Source organism: Protopterus annectens, chromosome 12.part0 (assembly GCF_019279795.1).
Source record: "Protopterus annectens isolate FY-2018-M chromosome 12.part0, PAN1.0, whole genome shotgun sequence".
In the NCBI taxonomy this organism is placed as follows: domain Eukaryota; kingdom Metazoa; phylum Chordata; order Ceratodontiformes; family Protopteridae; genus Protopterus; species Protopterus annectens.
In genome coordinates, this window is record NC_056746.1 from 1,146,569,649 (window position 1) to 1,146,593,200 (window position 23,552).

The window sequence follows — 23,552 nt, forward strand, 5'->3', positions numbered from 1 at the left end:
CATTACATAACAGCAATTAACCCAAATTTATCCCAAAGGGTTAAAGACATAATCCTGGAGGCTCATAGACCTTCAACAAGAAAGAATTATGCAGCAAAATGGAAAAGATATCTCATTTGGAGTACTGCAAAGGGGCAAGATGTGACACTGGTGAACATAGCCAACATCCTGGAGTACTTGGCAGAGCTCTTCCATACAGGCTTGTCCTATTCTTCCATCAAGATACATGCATCGGCTATTTCAGCAGAATACAGCTTGGATCCTCCTGTCTTCTCTCATCCTCTGCTCAGGCAGTTTGAGAGGAATTAAAAATGTAAAACCTCCCAGGAAACCTCCATTGCCAGCATGGGACTTGAACTTTGTGCTAGAAAAATTGACACTTCCCCCTTTCGAATCAGCAGCAACAGCAGAATTACAATACTTATCCTGGAAGACTGCTTTCCTGCTGGCAATAACTTCAGCAAGAAGGGTCTCTGAACTACAGGCATTAATGGCAGTGCAACCCTTCCTGATCTTCCATCAAGATAGTGTCCATGAGAACAAATCCTACATTTATGCCTAAGGTGGTATCCAGAGTCTCTTTAAATCAGGCTATCCACCTACCCACATTCTTCCCCAACCCACAGAACAGGGGAGAAAGACTCTTGCATACCTTGGATGTACATAGACAATTACGCTACTACCTGGACAGGACAAAAACCAATAGAAAAACTGACCAGCTTCTGGTAGCATATGCAACAGGAAAGGAAGGAAAACCAATTTCAAAACAGACAATCTCCAAATGGATAGGAAATTGCATTAGATTTTGTTACTCCTACCATGGAAAGAAAACTCCAGAGAACATCAGGTCTCACTCCCCAAGGGCTACAGCCACTACCACAGCTTTCTTACGAGGAGTGGCTACCAAGGACATTATAGAGGCTGCCACTTGGACCTCCGTGCATACATTTGCCAAGCATTACAATTTACCTCTTTACTCTAGATCCCGAGCAGGTTTTGCCACTGCTGTTTTGCAAGGGATCCTAACTACACCATAATCTCTACTCTTTTCCTCCTCCCCTAGTTTAGCTATGGTATTCTACCCATTTGTAAAGACTGCAGATGCATCCTTGAAGGACATAGTACAGTTTTGTACCTACCATAAATGTAGATGTCCGATAGGAATGCATCTGCAGTCAGGATTACCCACCCACCTTCCGCTGAGGTACTCCTAGGGTATTTGCCAACCTTCAGCTAGCTTGGGGGGGATCTATTATGGTGTATTTGTTTGTATATATGTACATACATGCTTATTTTATGTGTTTGCTCTCTACTATTTGGAAATTTTGGCATTTATCCAAATTTAGCCATCCAAGAGGGCACCTGGCATCTGGGGCAAGAAACACTGAGGAAAATGGCGTCGGCTGATGCCTTTATACCCAAAGAACTGCCGCAATGACGTCGGGTGAAGTGTGACACGAGCCGAAGCCAGACCCAGACTTTGGAATCCGGCCGACCGAAGGGCTGCCTGACAACAGGACAACCCATTTGTAAAGACTGCAGATGCATTCCTATCGGACATCTACATTTATGGTAGGTACAAAACTGTACTTTCTCTTTCCTGAAGCTAAAAATAAGGAAGAAAGGGTACTCCATACCTTTGTCCACAGACAACTTTGATAACTGTCTTGATAGAACTAAGTCTTTCAGATGTTTGGATCAGTTGTGCATTTCTTGTGAAGGCAGATTTCCAAATGGTTGTCTAAGGCTTTTTACTTTTGGTGTGGTGAGTTGAACAAAAAGTTTCTGGGCAGGGTGAAGGCCAGATGTACCAGGGTCTTGCATTCGTCTATGGATTTTTGTAATGGGTTGGTTAAGTATTGTAGAAGTAGCAGCTGGGTCCCCTGTACATACTTTTACAAAGCACCATAACCGGGAAAAAGCCGAGAGACGCAACAACAACAACCATAAGTGATTCCTTCTCTAGGTCTACATCAGTATTTGCTAGGACCATGCTCCAGGGGCTCCTGGACATTTCCCCTTCCACCTCCCAAATGTAGTGAGCTAGAGAAATCTAAGGTAGCTGTACCAGTGATCAATATAAACATAATGCAGTTGTGTGAGTAAACTTACCATAGTAGTAGATGTTTGAATAATCACTGCTGCAGTAGCCACTCTTTCCCTGGTTTTTGATGTGTTTAAGCCATAGTGTAAATTATTTTTTTGTGCCTAGTGTTGTCTTTTCAGGGCTCAGTCTCCCTCTCTGTTGGCATGAAAGCTCTGCAGGACCAAATAAATTCCTTGCAATCCATTTTAGTTCAGCTGTAGTCATGCCATTGTGTATTATAGGTGTAATAGAGCATTTTGTCTGGGTTTCTGAGTTGATATATTTGTAATATAATTTTTCATTGCATGTAGCACCAGTCAGTTTTAAACTTAGTTTTTGCATGTCTTAATGCGGATGTTTTTTGCAAATTCTGTCAAGTCTGGATTTGTGTGTTGTGTCTCTTGTATCACTAAACCGCACTTTTTTCTTGTTATACAATTTAAATCAGAATTCCCCGTTATTCATATTGAGATTTATTTTTAGTCATTTCCAGTGATAACTAATATTTATTTTTCATCATCTTAATATCTAATATTTGATGTACATTCTTTAACCATGTACTCTGAGGTAATACTTCTGAAATTTCATCATATTTAAGTAGTTGAAAATTATATTTTTTTTCTTTCCTTGTATGAATTTATTTACATGGGTGAGAATTTCATATTGTAATGAGTTGTGGTCAGAACTGCCTAGTGTAAACATTTTCAATCAACCTATCACAGTAATAATGTCCAAGATGTTTTTATTCCTAGTTGCTTTTAATTCTGCAAGTCCGTGGATTGATGTATGTGAGAATTCTGTATTTGAACTTTGTGTAGTTGTACCATTTGTCTTTAGGTTAATTCAGGTCATCTGATAGAATAATTTGCTAGTGGGCTAAGAAAGTGTCCAGGTTAAGTAAGTTGGTGTTAATGTGCAACTGAGTCCATAGAAGGTTTTCTGAATTATGTTGCATCTACCCATCAGTCCCTTAAGATGGTCTATTGTTTCCATGTTTAGTTATGTAAATTAGTTCTGGTGGTTATGATTCATGAAGTTGCTGTCACCAAGCTTATTTTGCTTTTGACACTCCTCTTTCGTTTATCCATAAAGTGTTAAACCCATTGTGTCTTGTGCTTTAGCAATAGCCACCACGGTTAGATTGTCCATTTTCTTAATGTTTATATAATTCATGGCATTTATTCTCTAGGCCAGGAGCAGTACATAAGTACGTCTTTATAATTTGATTAGAACTTCTGTTTTTGAGGAATTTCTTCTGAATACTTTTGTTATATAAAAAAGTATGCTTTTGATTTTTAGTACTATCAAGTTCCACGCCATATGAAAATCATAGTTTGTAAAACATGTATCGGTCCACTCTTCATGGTATATAATCAGTTTTAGTGGATAATTTGTATAGAGTTCCCTTAGATGGGTGTTAAGTAAAAACACTTTAGTCATTTAATCTTTCAGAGAAATTTCACTAAAAGTAACGCCAATATTTGATTCCAGTATATCAAATGCAAGGCTTTTCATATGGTTTAATGCAGAACTGTAGCATGGTCATCTGGCATCGTGGTACCTCTCAACACCAAGTTGAAGGGTGAGCAAAAAACGTCTCTTTTCCAATTGATAATCCTTGAAAGAAGGGGTTTCGCATCATCTTTGTTGCACCCTCATGTCTTCCTGATGTGAGGAGCAAAAAACAGTGTTCTGTTCTCACAATCACACCCTGTAACACTTTGAGCCTGGCACAGGTGTCTCCTTCTCCCTGTCCTATGTATGTTTCTGATTTAATAGGGTATGATTGAAATCATTTGCTTAACTCTGAATTTCCTGCATGTCTGTAGTCATAATCTCTATCGAAAAACCTACAGATTTAGATGTTCTTCATGTTTCACTGTTGCAGTCATCACCTGCGGATTATCACTGCTGTGGTAGCCCTCGGCTGGCCGAATACCAGAGTCAGTTTTTCTGCGTTGGCTGCTGTCGCATGCTGCCTGACGTCAGGTCGTCAGTGCTATAAAGGAGAGCAGCCGACGCCATTACATCAGTCTTTCTTGCTGTGGAGTCCGTAGCAGAAGCAGTTTGCAAGTATGCCGGTCGGTCGCTACCAGAGATTTGATTTACAGCTGAAAACGTCTAAAGCTAAGTACCCTGTAGGGGATCCTTTTTTTCTTGCACTAACTGATGTCCGAAAAAGTTAAGTCTCACCTGTGGAAAGCAAATACCTCAGAGACTTCCACTTATACTGCATCACTTGTTTAGGCCCAGATCACGACATCCCCCATTGCCAATTCTGTGCCCTCTCTAATGCGAGAACCATTCATCGTAGAGCTCTTATTGTACCCGAGAATTTTCGTCTTCAGTCTTTGCATTCTGAAATGGCATCAGTCAGCCAACCATCCATAGACTTTCCAAAGAAACGCAAGGATAAAGATAGAGACAGACCACACAAGGCCAAGCCTTCCGGTGACGCTGCCACTAAGCAAGGTCATCAGTTCTCCGGAATTCAGTGAGGCACTTTCCCAGACCCTGATGCCTGATTCAGTACGTTTGCAGGACTCTACCAAGACCCTTTCGGAGTCTGGTATGCCACAGAAGTCATCTTCATTTACTGAGCCTTTGGTTGTCTCTGCCTCGGTTGGGTTCAGAGCCGCGACGCAGACAACGGCTTCTGAGGAGTCCTTTCACACCACCGATTCAGACAAAAAAAAGATGTCTTCTCTTCAATTACCATTCCTCTCAGACCAATGGATTCACTTAGGCCTAGAGGCAAGGCCATTCCCAGGAAAACTACCTCTAGCTACCATGTTACTCTTGCTCCTCCTCCCCAAACTCAAATGCTTAAAATGGCAGAGGATCTGATCTCCCTTAACAGGGGTAGTCAGGCCACAACTTCAAAAAGGAAGAGAGATCTTTCTCCTGATATACTCACAGAACAGGATTCTGAAGAATCTGATTATTCAGAGTTTGAAGAGGAACATCCTCTGACTGCTTATGAGGATTCAGATGCAGAGGAATCCATTCCGTCTGCCTCACCACCAGATGATCTTTCCTTTGAGGAAACCCTTCAAACCCTCAGGGAACATTTCCACTGGGAATTCCAGGACTTCCCTCCATCTAAGCAAAGACTGAGAGTTTCTAGACCTGCCCCAGCACAGACCCTTGGCCATCCCTCCTATCTTAGAGGTGGTTGATGATGTCTTCCAGGAATCCAGTTTAACTCCTGACACCCTCCCACCTGCGCCCAGAAAACCTGACTGGTATTAGAGTACCAGATTCTCAAGTGCCTGTACAGAAACCCTGCTGCAGACTTGGAGGTCATTACACAGGGAGCAAAACGAGCTAAGGCTAGTTCTACAAAGAATCCTACTCCTTCTGACAAGGACTCTAGAGCTCTGGACAGATGAGGTAAAAAAGTATAGACCTCTGCAAGCGTGGCTGTTAGAGCCCTCAACTGTCAGTTCCACATGTTAAAATATCAACAACACACTTTGGAACCGTTAAAATAAGAAATGTCTATCTTTCCTGACTGTGCCAGTTTGAAAGACTTAGCAGATTTACTGCACTCTGCTTGTCAAGTGGCTAAACACTCATTACACTGAGGATATGATGTCATGGAAGCCTCTAGCAGGGCAGCAGTGTCAGGATGTGTCATTAGGAGACATGCATGGTTGAAGGAACAAATTCTCCCTGATCATGTCAAATCTAAATTACTTGATGCACCCTTGGGTAAGGACCGCTTGTTTGGAGAAAAAGCAGAAGAGGTGCTTAAAAAGATGGAAGACGCAGCAAAATGTATGTAAACAGTAAAAGATTTCCTTCACGTACAACCTCCTAGGTTCAGCAGGAGTTTTCCCTCAAAACACTGGTCATTTCCTGCACCTAGCAGATGGGGACAAGGTAAGCCCCCACAGGGACAGACCACCCAGACTCCCACCCCAGGTACAGCAGAGGACCAAACAGTGGACCACTTCTGCTCCAAAGGCAGGGAGTTCTAAGCCATCCCTCTATGGCAAAAACTCTCAATGACTCCCTCTCCCCCCTCTGCCCTCTTTTCTCTCACCAAAAGCTAGGAGGAGGCTCTCACTCTGCAAAGAAAATTGGCTCTATGTAACAAAGGACCAATGGGTCGTAAAGATAATTTTTCAGGGATACAAATTCTCCTTCAACGAACTCCCAGTTCTAAGAGGGTACCCAGACTTGCCTCCAAATCAGTGGGCTGAGGCAGTGAAACTAGTCCAAACTCTCATATCCCAAGGGGCAGTAGAACTTGTCCCCTCAGATCAAACAGGCAAAGGCTTTTATTACAGTCTATTCCTGGTTCCCAGAAAAGAGAGTACTTGGTGCCCTATCCTGGATCTTTCAATTTTGAACACCTTCCTGGTGGTCCCCAAATTCAAAATGCTAACCTTACAGCAGCTGCTGCCTATGCTGACAAAAATGCCTGGTTAGTAACCCTAGATCTAAAAGATGCATACCTCCACATCCCCATAAGGGAATCCTGCAGAAAATTCCTTCGCTTCAGAGCAGGCTCACAACACTTTCAGTTCTCTGTGCTACCCTTTGGCTTATCTACTGCTCCCAGGGTATTCACCAAATGCTTAGCCCTGGCCATAGCCTTCTGCAAGCAGAAAAATATGCAAATTTATCCTCATCTGGACAACTGCCTCATTTAGGCAGACTGCAAAGAAAAGCTCCTCAAGGACCTCCTCTTTATCAAAACCCTCCTAACCTCCTTAGAGTACATCATCAACAAGAAAAAATCCAAGCAAACACCCTACAGAAAGATCATTTTCTTGGGAGCACTGCTGGACATAGCATCCCAAATGGGATTCCTATCCGCAGAAAAGCAGAGCTTGCCTCTCTGTTTCACCCAGCTGGCTTCCAGAACTCACCTCACTGCCAGGAAGTTCCTCCATGCCTTGGGGTACATGGCATCTTGCATCCTTCTAATTCCTCTGGCCAGGCTTTATATGAGAACACTTTAGTGGTACCTAAAGAACCTTTGGTGTCAGCACTCTCTGAGACCTCTCTCTCTCTCTCTCTCTCTCTCTGATCCCTTGTATAAGAGCCAAGTTTTGTTGGTGGGCAAGGGCCTGTACTCAGAACAAAGGTCTTTCTTTCACCCTTCACCCAGCTGGGCAGACCATTACCACTGACGCCCGAGACGCAGCTTGGGGCGTTCACTTAGACGGCAGATGCACCCAAGGTCTTTGAGATGCACAGCACCTTCCCTTACATATCAACCTGAAGGAAATGATGGCAGTACAAAAGGCTCTGACTTCCTTCAAACGCCATCTCAAGCTTGGGGTTCTCCTTATCAAAACAGACAACACCACAGTAATCTGGTACTTCAACAAACAGGGAAGGGACCCAGTCTTACCCTTGTGCAGGCTAGCCATGAACCTATGGCTGACATCCTCTTCTATGGGACTACACCTGATAGCCCAATACCTACCAGGGATCAACAATACCCTGGCAGTCCACTTGAGCAGAAACTTACTGGACCCCCACGAATGGCAGCTCCACAGAAAAATCTTTTTACAGATCACTCAGGAGTGGGGGACTCTGGAGGTGGATCTCTTTGCTTCACACCTCAACCATCAGCTGAAAAAATTCTGTACTAGGGAATATCACCACCTTGCGTGGAAGGTGGATGCATTGGCCTTCCCTGAAACGCCCTCTTTGTGTACGCATTCCCTCCTCTACTTCTTATTCCAAAGGGTACTGATCAAAATAAGGGAGGAGAGACCAAAAGCCATCCTCATTGCTCCAGATTGGCCCAGACACCATTGGTACCCCTTACTGCGCAGCCTGACCTTACAACCTCCCAGGCAGCTTCCCCTGATCTCAGACCTCAACTCAGATGGGTGGGGGGAATGCTGCACCCCGACTTGCAGACTCTCAAACTATCAGCATGGCAAATACTCTAAAGGCAAACAAGGTGCCCCTGTTAAGCAAACTGGTCCTAGACATCATCACAGAGGCCAGAAGGCCCAGCATCAGAAAATCTTATGCAGGAAAATGGAGAAGATTTTGCTCTTAGAGCCAGTCCAGAGAGGGCAATATCTCGCAACTTTCTGTCCCTCTTATCCTGGATTTACCTAGTGGAGCTACTTAATAGTGGCCTCTCCTTCTCCTCTATTAAAATCCACGCCTTAGCCATTTCAGCTCATTTTGATACAGAACAGCCCCTATTCTCCCATCCTTTGATTAAACAGTTCCTCAGAGGGGTTTCTAATATCGTATCTCCCAGAAGGCCACCCACTCCAGCCTGGGATCTGAATTATGTTTTGGAAAAACAACTTTACCACCCTTCAGACCTGCTGCTTCAGCAGAACTAAGATTCCTCTCCTGGAAGACTGTTTTTCTCCTAGCTATCACCTCAGCCAGGAGAGTTTGAGAACTTCAGGCACTGATTGCCATTGAGCTCTTCATCATCTTCCATGCAGACAGGGTCTCCCTGAGGACTAATCCCTCCTTTGCGCCCAAGGTGGTATCTAATGTAACTCTCAATCAGGCCATATATCTATCCACCTTCATTCCTAACCCTCAAAAGAAGGGGGAGAGAATTCTGCACTCACTAGATGTGCACAGACAGCTCAGATACTATCTGGACCATACTAAACCCTTCAGGAAGATGGACCAACTACTTGTCTGCTTTGTCCCAGGGGCAAAGAGGAAGCCCATTTTCAAACAATTTCCAAATAGATATTGCACTGTATCCATTTCTGCTACAGATTGCATGGAACCCCCCCCCCCTCCAAGTCTGTTCAAACCCATTCCACTAGGGCACTCTCCACTTCCACAGCTTTCCTTCAGAGGAGTTCCCACCAAGGACATCCTGGAAGCTGCCACCTGGACGTCTGTCCATACCTTTACCAAGCATTACCACCTACCTCTATTTTCTAAGACTAGGTCAGGGTTTGCTTCTGCAGGGCATGCTGACCCATTCCTAGGTCTCTTACTAAGCCTACCACCCCTATCCTTAGCTTTGGGAATCCTCCCACAGGTGATGACTGCAACAGTGAAACAAGAAGAACATAGTACAGTTGTATACACTTACGATAAATGTAGATGTTCGAGTGTATTCACTGTTGCAGTCCTAGTTTCCCACCCTCCTTCCCCCTTGTATCTTCTTTTTTTAGGAAGACATAAGTTTCAAAAGGTGGCTTTTAGCCACCAGGACCACTTTACCATATTTACTTGGGCCTTGTACGGGTTAGGGCAAGAAAAACTGATGTAATGGCATTGGCTGCTCTCATTTATAGCACTGACGACCTAACGTCAGGCATATGTGACAGCAGCCAACACAGAAAAACACTGACTGTGGGATTCGGGCCGGCCGAGGGCTACCACAGCAGGGATAACCCACAGGTTATGACTGCAACAGTGAATACACTCGAACATCTGCAATTATGGTAATTGTACACAACTGTACTTTCTGGAATGTCTATTGATTACATATCCTCCCAGTATCCCCCTTGCTGTAGCTTATATTTAATTATTTCTTCTCTCTGTCTTTCTTGTTTTATTACCTTTTCTCTGAACTCGGCATTATAACAGAAGTTGATGCATGATGGAAAGGTGTGTGAGGGGCGGGTTCCAGTCAGTTTAGTTCTATTTACGGTGGGTTACTGATGCCTGTGACAGTCGTCCTAGAGGTTGCTGAGAATGGCTGCCCCATTTCTTTTTTTACAAATGTATTGGTATTGGTATGGTATGTAATTTTCACTGTTCAGTGGTTGAAGTTAAACTTTCATACAGCAAAAGAAGACTAGTATGGCATACTGACTGTTTTACAGGTTATATTTTCCTTATTTTTCCATTTTGAAGTAGGTAAATATTAGAAAAGGGATATACAGTGGGGCCAGGCATTTTTAAGGATATCTCCTCCATATGTGTACATTGTATGATGTAAAGGGATATAATTATTTCCTTACAGAAATTTAATGAAATCAGGTTGCACTAAGTTTCTGATTACAATAATTTCTATTTATTATGACGCTTTTAGAATAACAGTAGCACTTCATTGTTAGTGATAAGATTCCAAGATTTGCCCTGCATATTGCTTAAAACAGTGATCGTGTATTTTTCTTTTTTCCATAGATTTTCTTTTATACAAGTTTATGCATTTATGTAAATGTACAAGACCACGAAAATTGCCTTCTGTAAAGTGGTCGTCTTTATATGAACTCGTAGCTATCTTTATATAGAGAAGAACTGAGACCTATGCGTTGGAGGCCATGTGAGAAAGAAAGTTGATGTATGTAGCTCAAACTGAGGAACTTGCAGTGCAGACATTGTTTTGCCTTTTTAGTATGTTCTTGATGTAAAAAATGCTGTCAATTTTTTTTTTAATAGCTGTTGGTGGAAATTCTTATGAGGCCGACACTTGTAACCCAGAAGAAGAAACCGAAAAGTAGGTATAGTTTGCTGCTTTTAGATGAGACATCTGTTTTATTGAACAGCAGAATGCATTGTTGTGTATAAGTATGAGTGCTTTTAAGTGTCTTTTTTTGTATTTTCTTTTTGTTCCGTACCTTACCAGTATATTAACTAGATGATAATTTTCAAAACAATCTCACTGGGAACACATTCAAGCTCTGGAACTCGTAGGAACAATTTTGGACACAAATCAGATGATTGCAAGACTACTACAATCCAGAGTACTAACGATCAGACACCAGACACAAACATTACTTCGGAAAAGGAGGATAGCTGCCCGTCATGTCTTAAGAGCTTTAGTATCAATGTCAGCTGCTGTAGTCTTGATACCGTCGGCAAGATTCCACATGCATATACTACAGTGTGTTCTAACAGCACCGTGGTCAGTTATCCATCAGCTGTCTTATCAGATAATCATTACAGACACCTGCTGGACAGCTCTGTCATGGTGGATTCGTTCAGATGAGGTAACACGATGTGTACTCTTTCTTTCCCCTCAACCAACTGTGACCACAGATGCTTCCCAGATAGGTTGGGGGGGGCATTATGTGGGAAAGACCATTCAAGGCACCTGGTCTTCAGACGAGGCCAATTTGCACATAAACGTCTTAGAGGTGTGAGGGCAGTGCTCCTAGTGTTGCAGGCCTTTAAGGTTGCTCCTCCTGTGAGGGCAATGGAGATTTAGTTGGACAAACATGCCTGTGCTCTGGTACATAAGCAAGGAGGAACCAGATCATAACTCCCGAGTTGAAAATCTCTGTGTGACAGTGGGCATTCTCATCCATCCGTTTTCTTATAGCAGTGCACATCCGTGATTGCAGACAGATTGAGCAGATGTATTCTCATGCCTCACCAGTGGTCCCTTGAGCAGGAAATAGCAGAGGAAATTTTCCGCAAATGGGGCCAACCCTGCTGCTACCTCTTTGCATCCCCCTGAACAACAAATGCAGCAGCTACTTTGCCCTGATCCTCCCCAACTGGGGAATCCCCGAGGTATACTCTCACTCACAATTGGCGCCCCGGTCTCATTTACTCCTTTTCCCCAACCTCCTTGATTCCTAAATTACTATTGAAAGCAAACAGGTTGAAGAGAACAGTAATCCTCATTGATCTTTTTTGGCTTCAACAAATCTAGTTCCCCTTTCTTTGCCCTCACCTTTGGGGAAAAACATGGGTTCTGGAACCTACTCCAGACCTTCTGTCACACCTGACGGGAATGATTCATCCCTTTCTGTCCATCCTCAAGCTGACTGCTTGGTTCCTCCAGTTCCATTTATAGCCAGACAACCTACGCTCTCCTCTCCACTGTATTTTGATATCCTCCCATAAACAATCCACTGAAAAGCTGTACAAGAGCAAATGGAGGAGATTTGTAATCTGGTCTCAACAACGTGATTTAGACCATTACACTGCCCCTGTTCATTCCATTCTAGAATTCTTAGCTCATCTTTTTGAAACTGGGGCAGTGGCCTCTACTATCAAAGAACAGTTGTTAGCGGTCTGTTTTTCACATTGGGGATGATAGTTTGTCTCTAATATAACACAAGCTTTGCAAAACCTCCTTGAAGGGAATTTTATTGTGAAGGCCACCACACAAAGATCCTTCTCCATGCGACCTTAATTTGGTACGATGTTTTATCGTGCAACCTCCTGTTGAACCTGCAGCGTCATGTGACATTAAAATTTTATCTTGGAAAAATATTTTCCTAGTAGCAATCACTTCGGCTAGAAGAATATCAGAAATTCAGCCCTTATTCTCTTTGCTTCCATACCTGATTGTTTTCAAAAAGGCAGGGTTTCCTTGCGTACCAACCCTTCCTTTTTACCTAAAGTAGTTTTGGAAACTAATAATCAGTCGAACCATTCATTTTCTCATCATCTTCCCCAACAGAGGAGACTACGTACTGCATTTATGGGATGTTCATAGGCATTTTTATATCTACATGCAACAAAAGAATTTTAGAAAGGCAATTCAATTGTTCATTTCTTTTTCCAGTCCCAGGAAGGGATGACCAGTAACTGTTTCGCCAGCTTAACCTTGGATATCTGATTGCATTACATTTATCTGCCACAGACAAGATGTAGCACTTCCTAAACTTCTTTGAGCTCTTTCAGCCAGAGCAATGGCAACTTCAGCAGTTTTTCAGAGTAATGCATCTATTAATGAAATTTGTGCTGCGGACACTTGGACAAATCACCATACATTTATCACTCATTACAAATTGGATTTGGTGTCCAGGGGAAGAGCCTCCTTTGGTTTGATTGTTCAGAGGAGTATTCTTCCATGGATCCACCTGGGGTAAAGGTAGCTGGGGACTCTGTCCCACATGTGAGGCCGAAATGAAAAATTGACAACCGATAAAGAAGTTATGTACTTACCAAAATGTTCCATCTGTATTGTCAGTTTTTCATTTCTCCTCACAGCCTCTCTCTCCAAGCCCCCCCTGACCTTGGTTTTCTGGTAGAAGGGGAAACATAATTTATGCCACCTTTTTGTCTTCTCCATATTCCAGAAATGGTCTCCTTACAATCCTCTCGTATACACGATTTCTTTATACCTTTCTTTTCTGGAGATAATGCTAGCAAACAAGATCTGAGGTAATGGGGAGGGTTGCGTTGTGGGTAAGGGGAGTTACCATGAGCTTTTTGGTTGCCACAAGCTTAGTAAAGGTAGAGTCGAATCCAATGGTTCGTACCCGAACCCATATGTGAGGAGCAGTGAAAAATTGACTACAGACGGAATGTTATGTTAAGTACATAGCTTTTTTTCACCTCATAAACCATCAGCTAGAAGGGTTTGCAAAAGTAAATGGAAGAGGTTTTGCTTTTGGGCTCAGCAGAGGAAGTTGGATCCTTTTTATTGCCATACTTCATTCTATTCTTAATGCCCTCTCCCCTGTTTTTCAAGAGGGGCCAAGTTTTTCCACTATTAAAGTTGAGTTAGCAGCCATCTCCAACTTTCACATTGGAGAGGATGCTTCATTAGTGTCATCTAGATTATGCAAGGCCTTCCTGAAGGGAACCTTTTTACTCAGACCTCCTGTGAAGGACACTGCTCCACCTTGGGACTTCACAGTGGTTTTGCAGTCTTTAGCATACTCTCCTTTTGAACCATCAGCTAAAGTAGATCTCAAGTTTCTTTACTGGAAGACGGTCTTTCTGGTAGCTATAACTTCTGCAAGACGAGTGTCCGAACTCCAAGCTCTATTGTCCAAACTATCATATTTGCTTTTCCATGAAGACAGAGTTACTTGATGCACAAACCATTCATTTTTACCAAAAGTTGCCTCTGAGAGCAACCTCAATCAAATAATTTGCCAGTGTTTTTCCCAGTTTTGAAAACAAAGGAGTGTACACCCTTCATCTGTTGGGGCATACATTGAGAGCTTCGGTTACATTACTTTATCAAGTTAATTTTCTTGTATTGTAATGTGGAGCTTTTCTCCCCAGGTCTCCACTGAAAAAGGGCATTTGCCCAGTTGGACTATCCCGGTCAACAAATGTCAAATAACTTTACCAGTGCATCCAAAGGGCCATTCTACCAGGTTAGTGTCTTCCTCTGCTGCTTTTTGGGCCAGGGCTTCCATTGATTGATGCTAAATGGTCAAATACCCATACTTTTATTGCTCATTACAAATTGGGCATAGTTTCCAGGAAACAGACCTGCCTTTGGTTTCACGGATGTTCTTAGTGTTTCACTGTTGCAGTCATTACGTTTGGGTAATCTGCTGGCAGGTTGCCCTCAGTCGGCCTGAATTCCAAAGTTTTGGGTCCTGCGTTGGTTGCGTTCTCCTCTTCCACGATGTCAGGTCGTCAGGGATATAAAACAAGCAGACAACGCCATCTTTTTTAGTCTTTCTTGCCGCGCGGTGCCCAAAGCAGAAGCAGTTCGCAAGTGCCGGTCGTCCGACTCCTGAAATTTTCGAGTTAGAGTTTCAGAACCGAAGTCTTCACTAAAGCTAAGTACCCCGTTGAGGAAACTTTTTTTTTCTTGCTCCATACCGATGTCAGAAAAAGTTAATTGTATTACTTTGTGGGAAGCAGATACCTCATAAGGATTTCCATTTATATTGTATTCCTTGCCTAGGCCCTGATCACAACGTGCCTGGCTGTTGGTTTTGTGCTAGATTTAAACACAAACCCTCGCACGTACGGCTGCCCGGCCAACCAACCTTGTAGAAAACGCCAAAAGCCAGCAAGATAGTATCACCATTTAATCAGAGGCAGAAAAAGCGGACAAAAATGTCCAAATTCAAAAACTCATACTAGTTTCGGCACCAGCCTTCATCAGTGAGTGAAAATAGTCAAAATTTTCCATAATCAACGTCAGTTTAAATATTGTGGTAAACCAATAAAAAGAAAGACATTTGCATATGGCTTCTGAGTTAGATTTAAAGCAACATGACACAGTTGGTTCAAATATATATCCCCATACAATACATATGCTCATAAGCTATAGTTCTGATTGTGAACTAAAATAGCCTAAAACAAATTGTGACATATTGTTTATACACATAATAATAATAATATCATCTTATATTGCATAAGGAAAGGTATGTATAAAATACCATGTAATGAACAAATGTGTCAAAAATGTAAGGTGGATTATAAATGGTCATTAAGACCTGGAGGAAAAAGGGCTCCTAAGTGTGTGATCCAGTATCTTTCTTTATGGCTCAAAATGCCTTGCCATCCTGTCTGGTTTTGCCTATTTCCTGTAATTTTATCTATGATAGTAAACATAAACTGGGCACTGGGATGTTTGACTGTATGTAGGTATAATGCATTTGATGCTTTATGGTTACGTATGTCACTACGATGTTCCCCAATTCTAATACGTAGTGAACGTGAAGTCTTGCCAACATAGAATGATTTACATTGACATGTAGCCAAATATATAACCCAGCTGGTGGAACAATTCCCAAAAACCTTGATATCATACACTTTGCTGGTATTGGAGCTCGTAAATTGTTTGAGCTGATTGACATGAGCACAAGATACACAATGTCCACACCTGAATGTTCCCAGTAATTGCCCCCATTATAGTGAGTTGTTTATATTTAGCTGCCCCACTTTCTTTATGTTTATAATGGGAAAACAGGGTGCCTAATGTTTTGCCACGTCTAAATGAAAATGAACACTGGTTGTCTAAAATCCCCCTCAAAAAATCATTTGCTAGTAAGATGTTCCAATTTTGATTCACCGCTTGCCTGACAGTTTGATGATTTTTACCAAGTGTAGTGATTAATCTAACTTGAGAGCTATTAGTATTTTTGCTCTTATCCCTGTATTCCAACAATGTCTTCCTTTCTTGATTGTCCGAATAAGTCTTGGCTAGTTCAATATCAGAAATACAATAGCCCCGGTCCAGGAATCTGGTTAGTAAATCGGCTTTGGCTGTAGAATAGTCCTGTGAACATGAATTGATTCTCCGAATTCTCAGATATTGAGATTTAGGGATGTTCCGGATGGTGTGGCGTGGATGCATACTATGAGCATGTAACAAGGTGTTAAACTGGGGATATTTCCGGTAAATTTTTGTATTGAGTGTGTTATCACTGTTACGATATACTGTAACATCCAAAAAGGTTATAGTCTCTCTATGATATGTAATAGAGAATTCAATCCCCCAAATGTTGTTATTTAAATGTTCCAAAAACTCCTGAAGATAATTCGCATCCGCACGCCACACCATCCAACAATCATCTAAATATCTTCTCCATATGTCTATTTCCACAAGATATAAATTGTGTAAAGGGTTGTAAATCAGGCATTCCTCAAGGTAGGCCATAAAAAGATCTGCATAGATGGGGGCAAAGGAAGCCCCCATCGCCGTACCTTGTAGTTGCCAATAGCAATCACCCTGGAAATAGAACACATTTTTGTTCAAAACATGTTCGGTAAGACAAATGAGCAAAGTATTGAAACCCGGAGAATACAGTTCTGATTTGGCAAGCCAATATTCAACAGCCTGAAGCCCAGCCCAATGCGGAATACTGGTATAGAGGGATTTTACATCCAGTGTACACATTATCCAATGAGGTTCTAGTTGACAATCCTCAATGATTTGCAAAAATTGCGTGGTATCCTGAATTCTTGCTCTAACCAGGGACAATAATGGTTTTAGAAATTGGGTGAGAAAAGCGGACAATGGTTCTGTGAGAGAACCATGGCCAGAAACTATAGGCCTGCCTGGTGGGTGTGTAAGAGATTTGTGTATTTTAGGTAATAGGTACAGAATTTGTCTAGCCGGTTCCTTCACCTGTAAATGTTGAACCGTTTTGTTCGTGAGTATACCCTCCTCTAATGCAGATTGTAAAAACAGATCTATCTCTTTTTTAAATTTCATTGTTGGATCAATATCCATTTTCATATAGCAATGTCTGTCAGATAATTGTCGTAAACCCTCATTTATATAGAAGTCCATGTTTAAGATCACCACTGCACCCCCCTTGTCAACTTGAAGTATTGCTATATTTTGGTTGCTTCTAAGTTCTGACAAAGCCACTCTTTCGGTGGAAGTGATGTTATCCCTACCAGTAGCAACTTCAAAAAGAGGAAAATGTAAATCCTTTAACACCGCTTGTTGAAATATCGCTACATTCTTATTCATAGGTGGCTGAAATGATGATTTGTGGAAGGTGAAATCAGTTGATCTTTGAGCATGAGAACTATCCTGTTCTGAAAAAAACAGTTTAAGGTTGAGTCTACGACAAAAATCAATGACATCTAATGAGGTTTGGTATTCATCACAAAAAAAGCTGGGAACAAAGTTTAACCCTTTATTGAGAACTTGTTTTTGTTCTGATGTTAATACATGATCCGATAGATTCAACACATTTTCAAAAACTTGTGTGTCTACTTGAGTAATGCCTGAATGAGTCCCGTCATTGAATCTGTAGATATATTTGTTTCTATGTTTCCTCCCCCCTCTGGATTTCCTACCATGTCTAAAGGGTAATGCGTGTTGGTTTTCTTCTTAAGTGGAGAGTTGACAGTGTTGGCATATTCACCATCGGTGTTAGATGACTCCTCCCCTGAGGTACTTGTTTGAAAATGATCCCTATTCTTTAATATGGATCTGGGCCTTTTCTAGTCCTGCCCCTGCCCATGGTAGGGACATTATCTTGAAACCTCACAGATCGTTGTACTTGAAATGGGTGTCCCCTTTCATAATCATTACTATCTCTGTTGAATTTCTTTATTTTTCTGTCTCTGATGATTTTATCATAAGATGTTAGCTCCTTGGACAACCTGTCTAGATACTCAAAATATTTGGGACTCGATTCATGTTTTTACATGTATTTGCTAGATTCTTAACTTCTGAAAGACATATATCTATTGTTCTTTCATAATATGAAGCTAGGATCTTTACAAAAACCATGGATCCTTCTCTAAGTGCTGCATCCCATTCTTCATTAAGCCTCTCTTCAGATCTGCTTACAAGTGGGTGCAATTTTATCCGTAGTCCTCTAGGTGCAATATTTTTGTGTAAATAGGCTTTAAATAGCCGAAGATGCCAAATGTTGGCTCTTAATCCTTTCAAACCTTTTTCCAAATCCCGAAAACAGAACTCACAATTGTCTGTGGGATTTATAACAGGTTGAGTGGGGTTGCTGCTTGGGGCTTGGTTAACACCAAAAATAGCCAAGTCTTCCCTATCAGCACACAGCCCCTCCAAGATCTTATCTAAATCCATACTATCTTAACAGATGTCCAAGGAGCAAACAAAAAAATCCAATATTACAAAAAATTATAAAGATTATGAAAAAAGATAGGCAGGGACAGGGCCAGAACTACCCAGAAAAAACTTCAAAAAACCTGGATGTTTAAATACCACCAAGGTCAGTTTCAAATCAATGTAACCCTCAGTATGTATAAATGAGGAATCATCCAAGGACAAATAGGTTAATAATATCAAGCCAATAAAATAGCACCAATATAATGTTGTCAATTTCTAGATATATTTAGAAGTATTGCTCAGGACATAGGTCCAATATTGTCCTGTGAACAGTGATGGAAAACCAAAATATATATAGAGTTAGTTACTAACAAGTCTTGTTGGAATCTCTGCACTCTCAAACCATGTGTAATTAACTTGGTATCAAAAAGAGGGGTTCAAACCCATAACGTAGACTATATAGATGTAACATGCAAACAGTATCATGAACATGACACCAATTTGACTCAACCTGTGTACACCAAAAGTTCTAATGCATTCCCGTACAAAAACCTACTTGACTGTAATGCACACAAAAATGAAATATGTTGTTGTCTAGAAACATTTCAAAAAGATGAACCAATTTTTAAAGAAAATATAAAGTGCCCATAACATGGTTATAACCACTAACAAAACCTGTCCTAAACCTTGTATGCACCAGACTTTATAAACCAGCACAATACATGCTGCTCAAGACAAAATATACATGATGTAAAACCCACATGTATCCACGAGCAAGACCACTGTTACTGTACAAGATTACTGATAATGTACTACGGTATAGAACAACAATGTTTAAAAATAGTACAACCACCAACACAGTTGTAAAGTATAATTGTTATATAAAGGACCAAAATTAGTCCTTAAAGTAAATATAAGAAGTTTGAATCACTGAAATGGGAAGTTGGTATTAATATAGTTCCAAGCAAAATTTCTTAGTATAAGAATATTTGTCATGACCACCAAAGATGGTATCTGAGTAGTTAAAGAATGTAAGATCCATGTAATGTGATCAAACTCCAGATAGTAAACCCACTCATACCAAAATATCCAAATCCCAAACAGTGGATATACGTATATGTATACCAAAAAGCAGTGTCGCTCTAAAACAACCAAATCCAATCCCAACCCCCAGACAGTTAAATTTCCAAATAACTGCAAAAAGTATTTGTTCAGACTAAATATATAAACGACCCAAGAATGTTAAAGAACTAAATCCTGGACAAAACCAGATTGAATTGGAATCAGGTCAGATTTTCAATAAGTACAATAATCATGCCACCAAGCGTTATAGCCCCAACATTCAGCTGAAAGCATACAAAACATTATTTAGATGTAGTTTAACTAAATAATAACCATTAAAAGTGACCAATAACAATAATCGCTTAGTGGAATACAATATTTAACAGTAATGCATAAACATTATCTATATCAGGTTATCAGAAAAAAGCAAACCATGTATATTACGTCCAAAACAGTCAATAAATAAAGTTCCACATAAGCCGCGATTCCTTATAGCTTGTTCTGTTGTTGACCAGTCCCGACACTGTAAAAAGTGAGAACAGTCTGAATGTCAAGCCCAAAAATGAGGTCCAGCTCAGGAAGTGTGGTTTAGTATTGCAAAGAACCAGTCCAAAACCTGTAAGCCAAATGTAACCAAGGCAAAAAGTTAGCAAAATCAGACCCAGAACGGAATATTTGCTCTACGATTCCTTTTCGGCTTGTCTGAGTGTGGATATATCCCCAAAATAGTAGTAAACAAAAGACAAGCGGCTTGAAAATGAAGCCAAAATAAAATTTAAAGATGGCGGAGCCTTGAATCGAAGCCCGATATCCTCTGCCGCAAAGGCAGAATGCAAGCAAGCACACTAACCTGGGCATAAAACCTAAGTTATACTGGTCGGCTCGTCTCCATCAGTAAACAAGATATTGATAACCACAAAACTTGACAGTACCTTTTTAGAGCCATTCAATACCTCAAGTCGCAAAATATAATCCAGACCTCGTATAAGTGCAGTAACTCAGAAGTCTCCCAAATTTGGTTGTCCAAAGTAATAAAAAATAAACGATGGTTTCAAAAGAAACCTGAACCCTTTAATCCAAATTGACGTTGAAAATAAAGATATATAGTAGCCTCAAGGAAGGAGTCCTCTCCCACCAACGGTGAAACAATACGCCAACAGCGAGGAAAACCAACTGATCCAAACACAAACCCTCGCACGTACGGCTGCCCGGCCAACCAACCTTGTAGAAAACACCAAAAGCCAGCAAGATAGTATCACCATTTAATCAGAGGCAAAAAAAGCGGACAAAAATGTCCAAATTCAAAAACTCATACTAGTTTCGGCACCAGCCTTCATCAGTGAGTGAAAATAGTCAAAATTTTCCATAATCAACGTCAGTTTAAATATTGTGGTAAACCAATAAAAAGAAAGACATTTGCATATGGCTTCTGAGTTAGATTTAAAGCAACATGACACAGTTGGTTCAAATATATATCCCCATACAATACATATGCTCATAAGCTATAGTTCTGATTGTGAACTAAAATAGCCTAAAACAAATAGTGACATATTGTTTATACACATAATAATAATAATATCATCTTATATTGCATAAGGAAAGGTATGTATAAAATACCATGTAATGAACAAATGTGTCAAAAATGTAAAGTGGATTATAAATGGTCATTAAGACCTGGAGGAAAAAGGGCTCCTAAGTGTGTGATCCAGAAATAGGCAAAACCAGACAGGATGGCAAGGCATTTTGAGCCATAAAGAAAGATACTGGATCACACACTTAGGAGCCCTTTTTCCTCCAGGTCTTAATGACCATTTATAATCCACTTTACATTTTTGACACATTTGTTCATTACATGGTATTTTATACATACCTTTCCTTATGCAATATAAGATGATATTATTATTATTATGTGTATAAACAATATGTCACTATTTGTTTTAGGCTATTTTAGTTCACAATCAGAACTATAGCTTATGAGCATATGTATTGTATGGGGATATATATTTGAACCAACTGTGTCATGTTGCTTTAAATCTAACTCAGAAGCCATATGCAAATGTCTTTCTTTTTATTGGTTTACCACAATATTTAAACTGACGTTGATTATGGAAAATTTTGACTATTTTCACTCACTGATGAAGGCTGGTGCCGAAACTAGTATGAGTTTTTGAATTTGGACATTTTTGTCCGCTTTTTCTGCCTCTGATTAAATGGTGATACTATCTTGCTGGCTTTTGGTGTTTTGTGCTAGATTTACCCAACGCTCTAAGCGTCAGTATATTTTTGCCTCAGAATATTTTGGAAACAGATTTAACTACCCTGAAATGTCGTTGGATAGCAATCCGACTACCCGGAGTACACAAAAACGCAAAGAAAAGGACAGAGACCTGTTGAGGTCCAAAACCGACGACAAAGCTTCTCCTAAGCCAGTCGCCAGTTTGCCGGTACTCCATGAGGTGCTTTCGCAGCCCCTGATGCCTGCTACTTTCGAGTCGCAGGCCCCTACCGAGACCCCATGTGGAGTCTGGCACGCCGCGAGATACTCAAAGTATTGTACCTACGGATGTCTCTCCCTCGGATGGGTCTGGGGCCGCTGAGCAGGCACTGACTTCTGAGGGTGTATTCAGACCTCAACATTTTTATATAAAACCGATGACAGCTGCAAAACCAAAGACAAAGGCAACTTCTAAAGCTACAAAACCAAGCATGAGCCACGTGCACAGGCTGCTATGCCTAAAAAACAGATCAAAATGGCTGAAGACCTAATTACCTTGATAAGGGGTTCCCAACCCCCTCCTGATAAGAGTCCTAGGCAAGACACTGATTATGAATCTTCAGATCAGGTTTCTATTTCTTCTGATTAGGAATTATCTATTCCTCCCTATGAGGACTCTGATGCAGAGAAATCTATCCCATCTGCGTCACCTCCTGAGGATTATTCTTTTGGAGAAACCTTGCATACTTTGAGGGAGCATTTTCACTGGGAGAGTCAAGATTTTTCAGAATCAAAAAAGAGGCTCAGGGATTTCCTTCTCCCTCAGCACAGGCCTTTAGCCATACCCCATGTTTTAAACTTTGCGGATGATGTGTTTTCGGAGTCAAGCTTGACTCCTGACTCCTTACCTCCAGCTCCTAGCAAGCCTGACATATTACAGGGTCCCTGACTCTCACAAATTTTTATTTAGAAACCTTGCTGCTGACCCTGAAACTATTTCACAGGGTCCAAAAGGAGTTGAGGCCTCAACAACGAAAAATCCTACCCCCTGTGACAGAGATTCAAGGGCACTGGATAGATGGGTAAAGAAGGTTTATACATCTGCAACCTTGGCAATTAGGGCCCTGAACTGCCAGTTTCATATGCTCAAGTATCAACAACATGTTATGGGATTGCTGAAACAGAAAATGATGATGATTTCTGAATGTGCAGAAAATAAAGAATTGCAGGAATTATTGCATGCAGCTGAACAAGTTGGAAAGCATACTTTGCAGTGTGGTTTTGATTCCTTAGGGGCATCCTTCAGGGCCGCAGTTACTGGATTAGGAGGCATGCCTGGCTAAAAGAGCAAAATTTGCCTGATCACGTTAAAGCTAAATTACTGGATGCACCTTTACAGCATAATACTCTGTTTGGTATTAAGGCAGAAGAGGTTTTAAAGAAAATGGAAGACAAAGCTAAGTCTATGCAAACTGTAAAAGACTTCTTACAAGTGCAGCCACCAAGATTCAGTAGACACTGGCCTACAAAAAATTGGTCCTTTCCTGTGTCTGACAGAGCTCAAAGGGGCAAATCCAGATGACCTAAAAGCTCTAGATACCAGGCACAAGACTCTTACAGGTCAAAGCAATGGGGTGCTTCTACCTCCAAATCTGGAGGAGATAAAGCGCAGCCCTACAGAAAAGTCGCAATGACTTCCCTCTGCCGTCACCACGCACTTAGCTTTTGGCAGCACCCTTAGGGGGAAAATTAGCACTTTTTGCTCAAAATTGGCAGTTAACAACCCTGGACAAGTGGGTGCTAAACATAGTACCACAGGGATACAGATTCCATTTCCATACTCTGCCAGTAGCAAACGGTTGGCCGGATCTGCCAAAAAATCAGTGGGCAGAGGCACAGAAACAGGTTACGTCCCTCATGGATATGGGCTATTCAGCGAGTACCAGAACAAGAAAAAGGACAAGGTTTTTACTCGACTGTTCTTAGTACCCAGAAAGGACAAGGCCTGGAGGCCATTACTGGATTTTTCAATTGTGAACACATTCCTGGACATTCCAAAATATAAAATGCTAACT

General features: G+C 41.2%; 1 protein-coding gene across 1 annotated transcript in view; it reads left to right on the forward strand.

Annotated features, from left to right (window-relative positions):
* LOC122817037 (transient receptor potential cation channel subfamily C member 4 associated protein) overlaps positions 1 to 23,552 on the forward strand; it is a gene marked incomplete in the record, with an annotated part of 2,826,501 nt that overhangs the window by 290,612 nt on the left and 2,512,337 nt on the right. Inside the window, 1 exon segment of the mRNA XM_044090168.1 lies at positions 10,436 to 10,493. Coding sequence (XP_043946103.1) covers positions 10,436 to 10,493 — 58 coding nt within the window.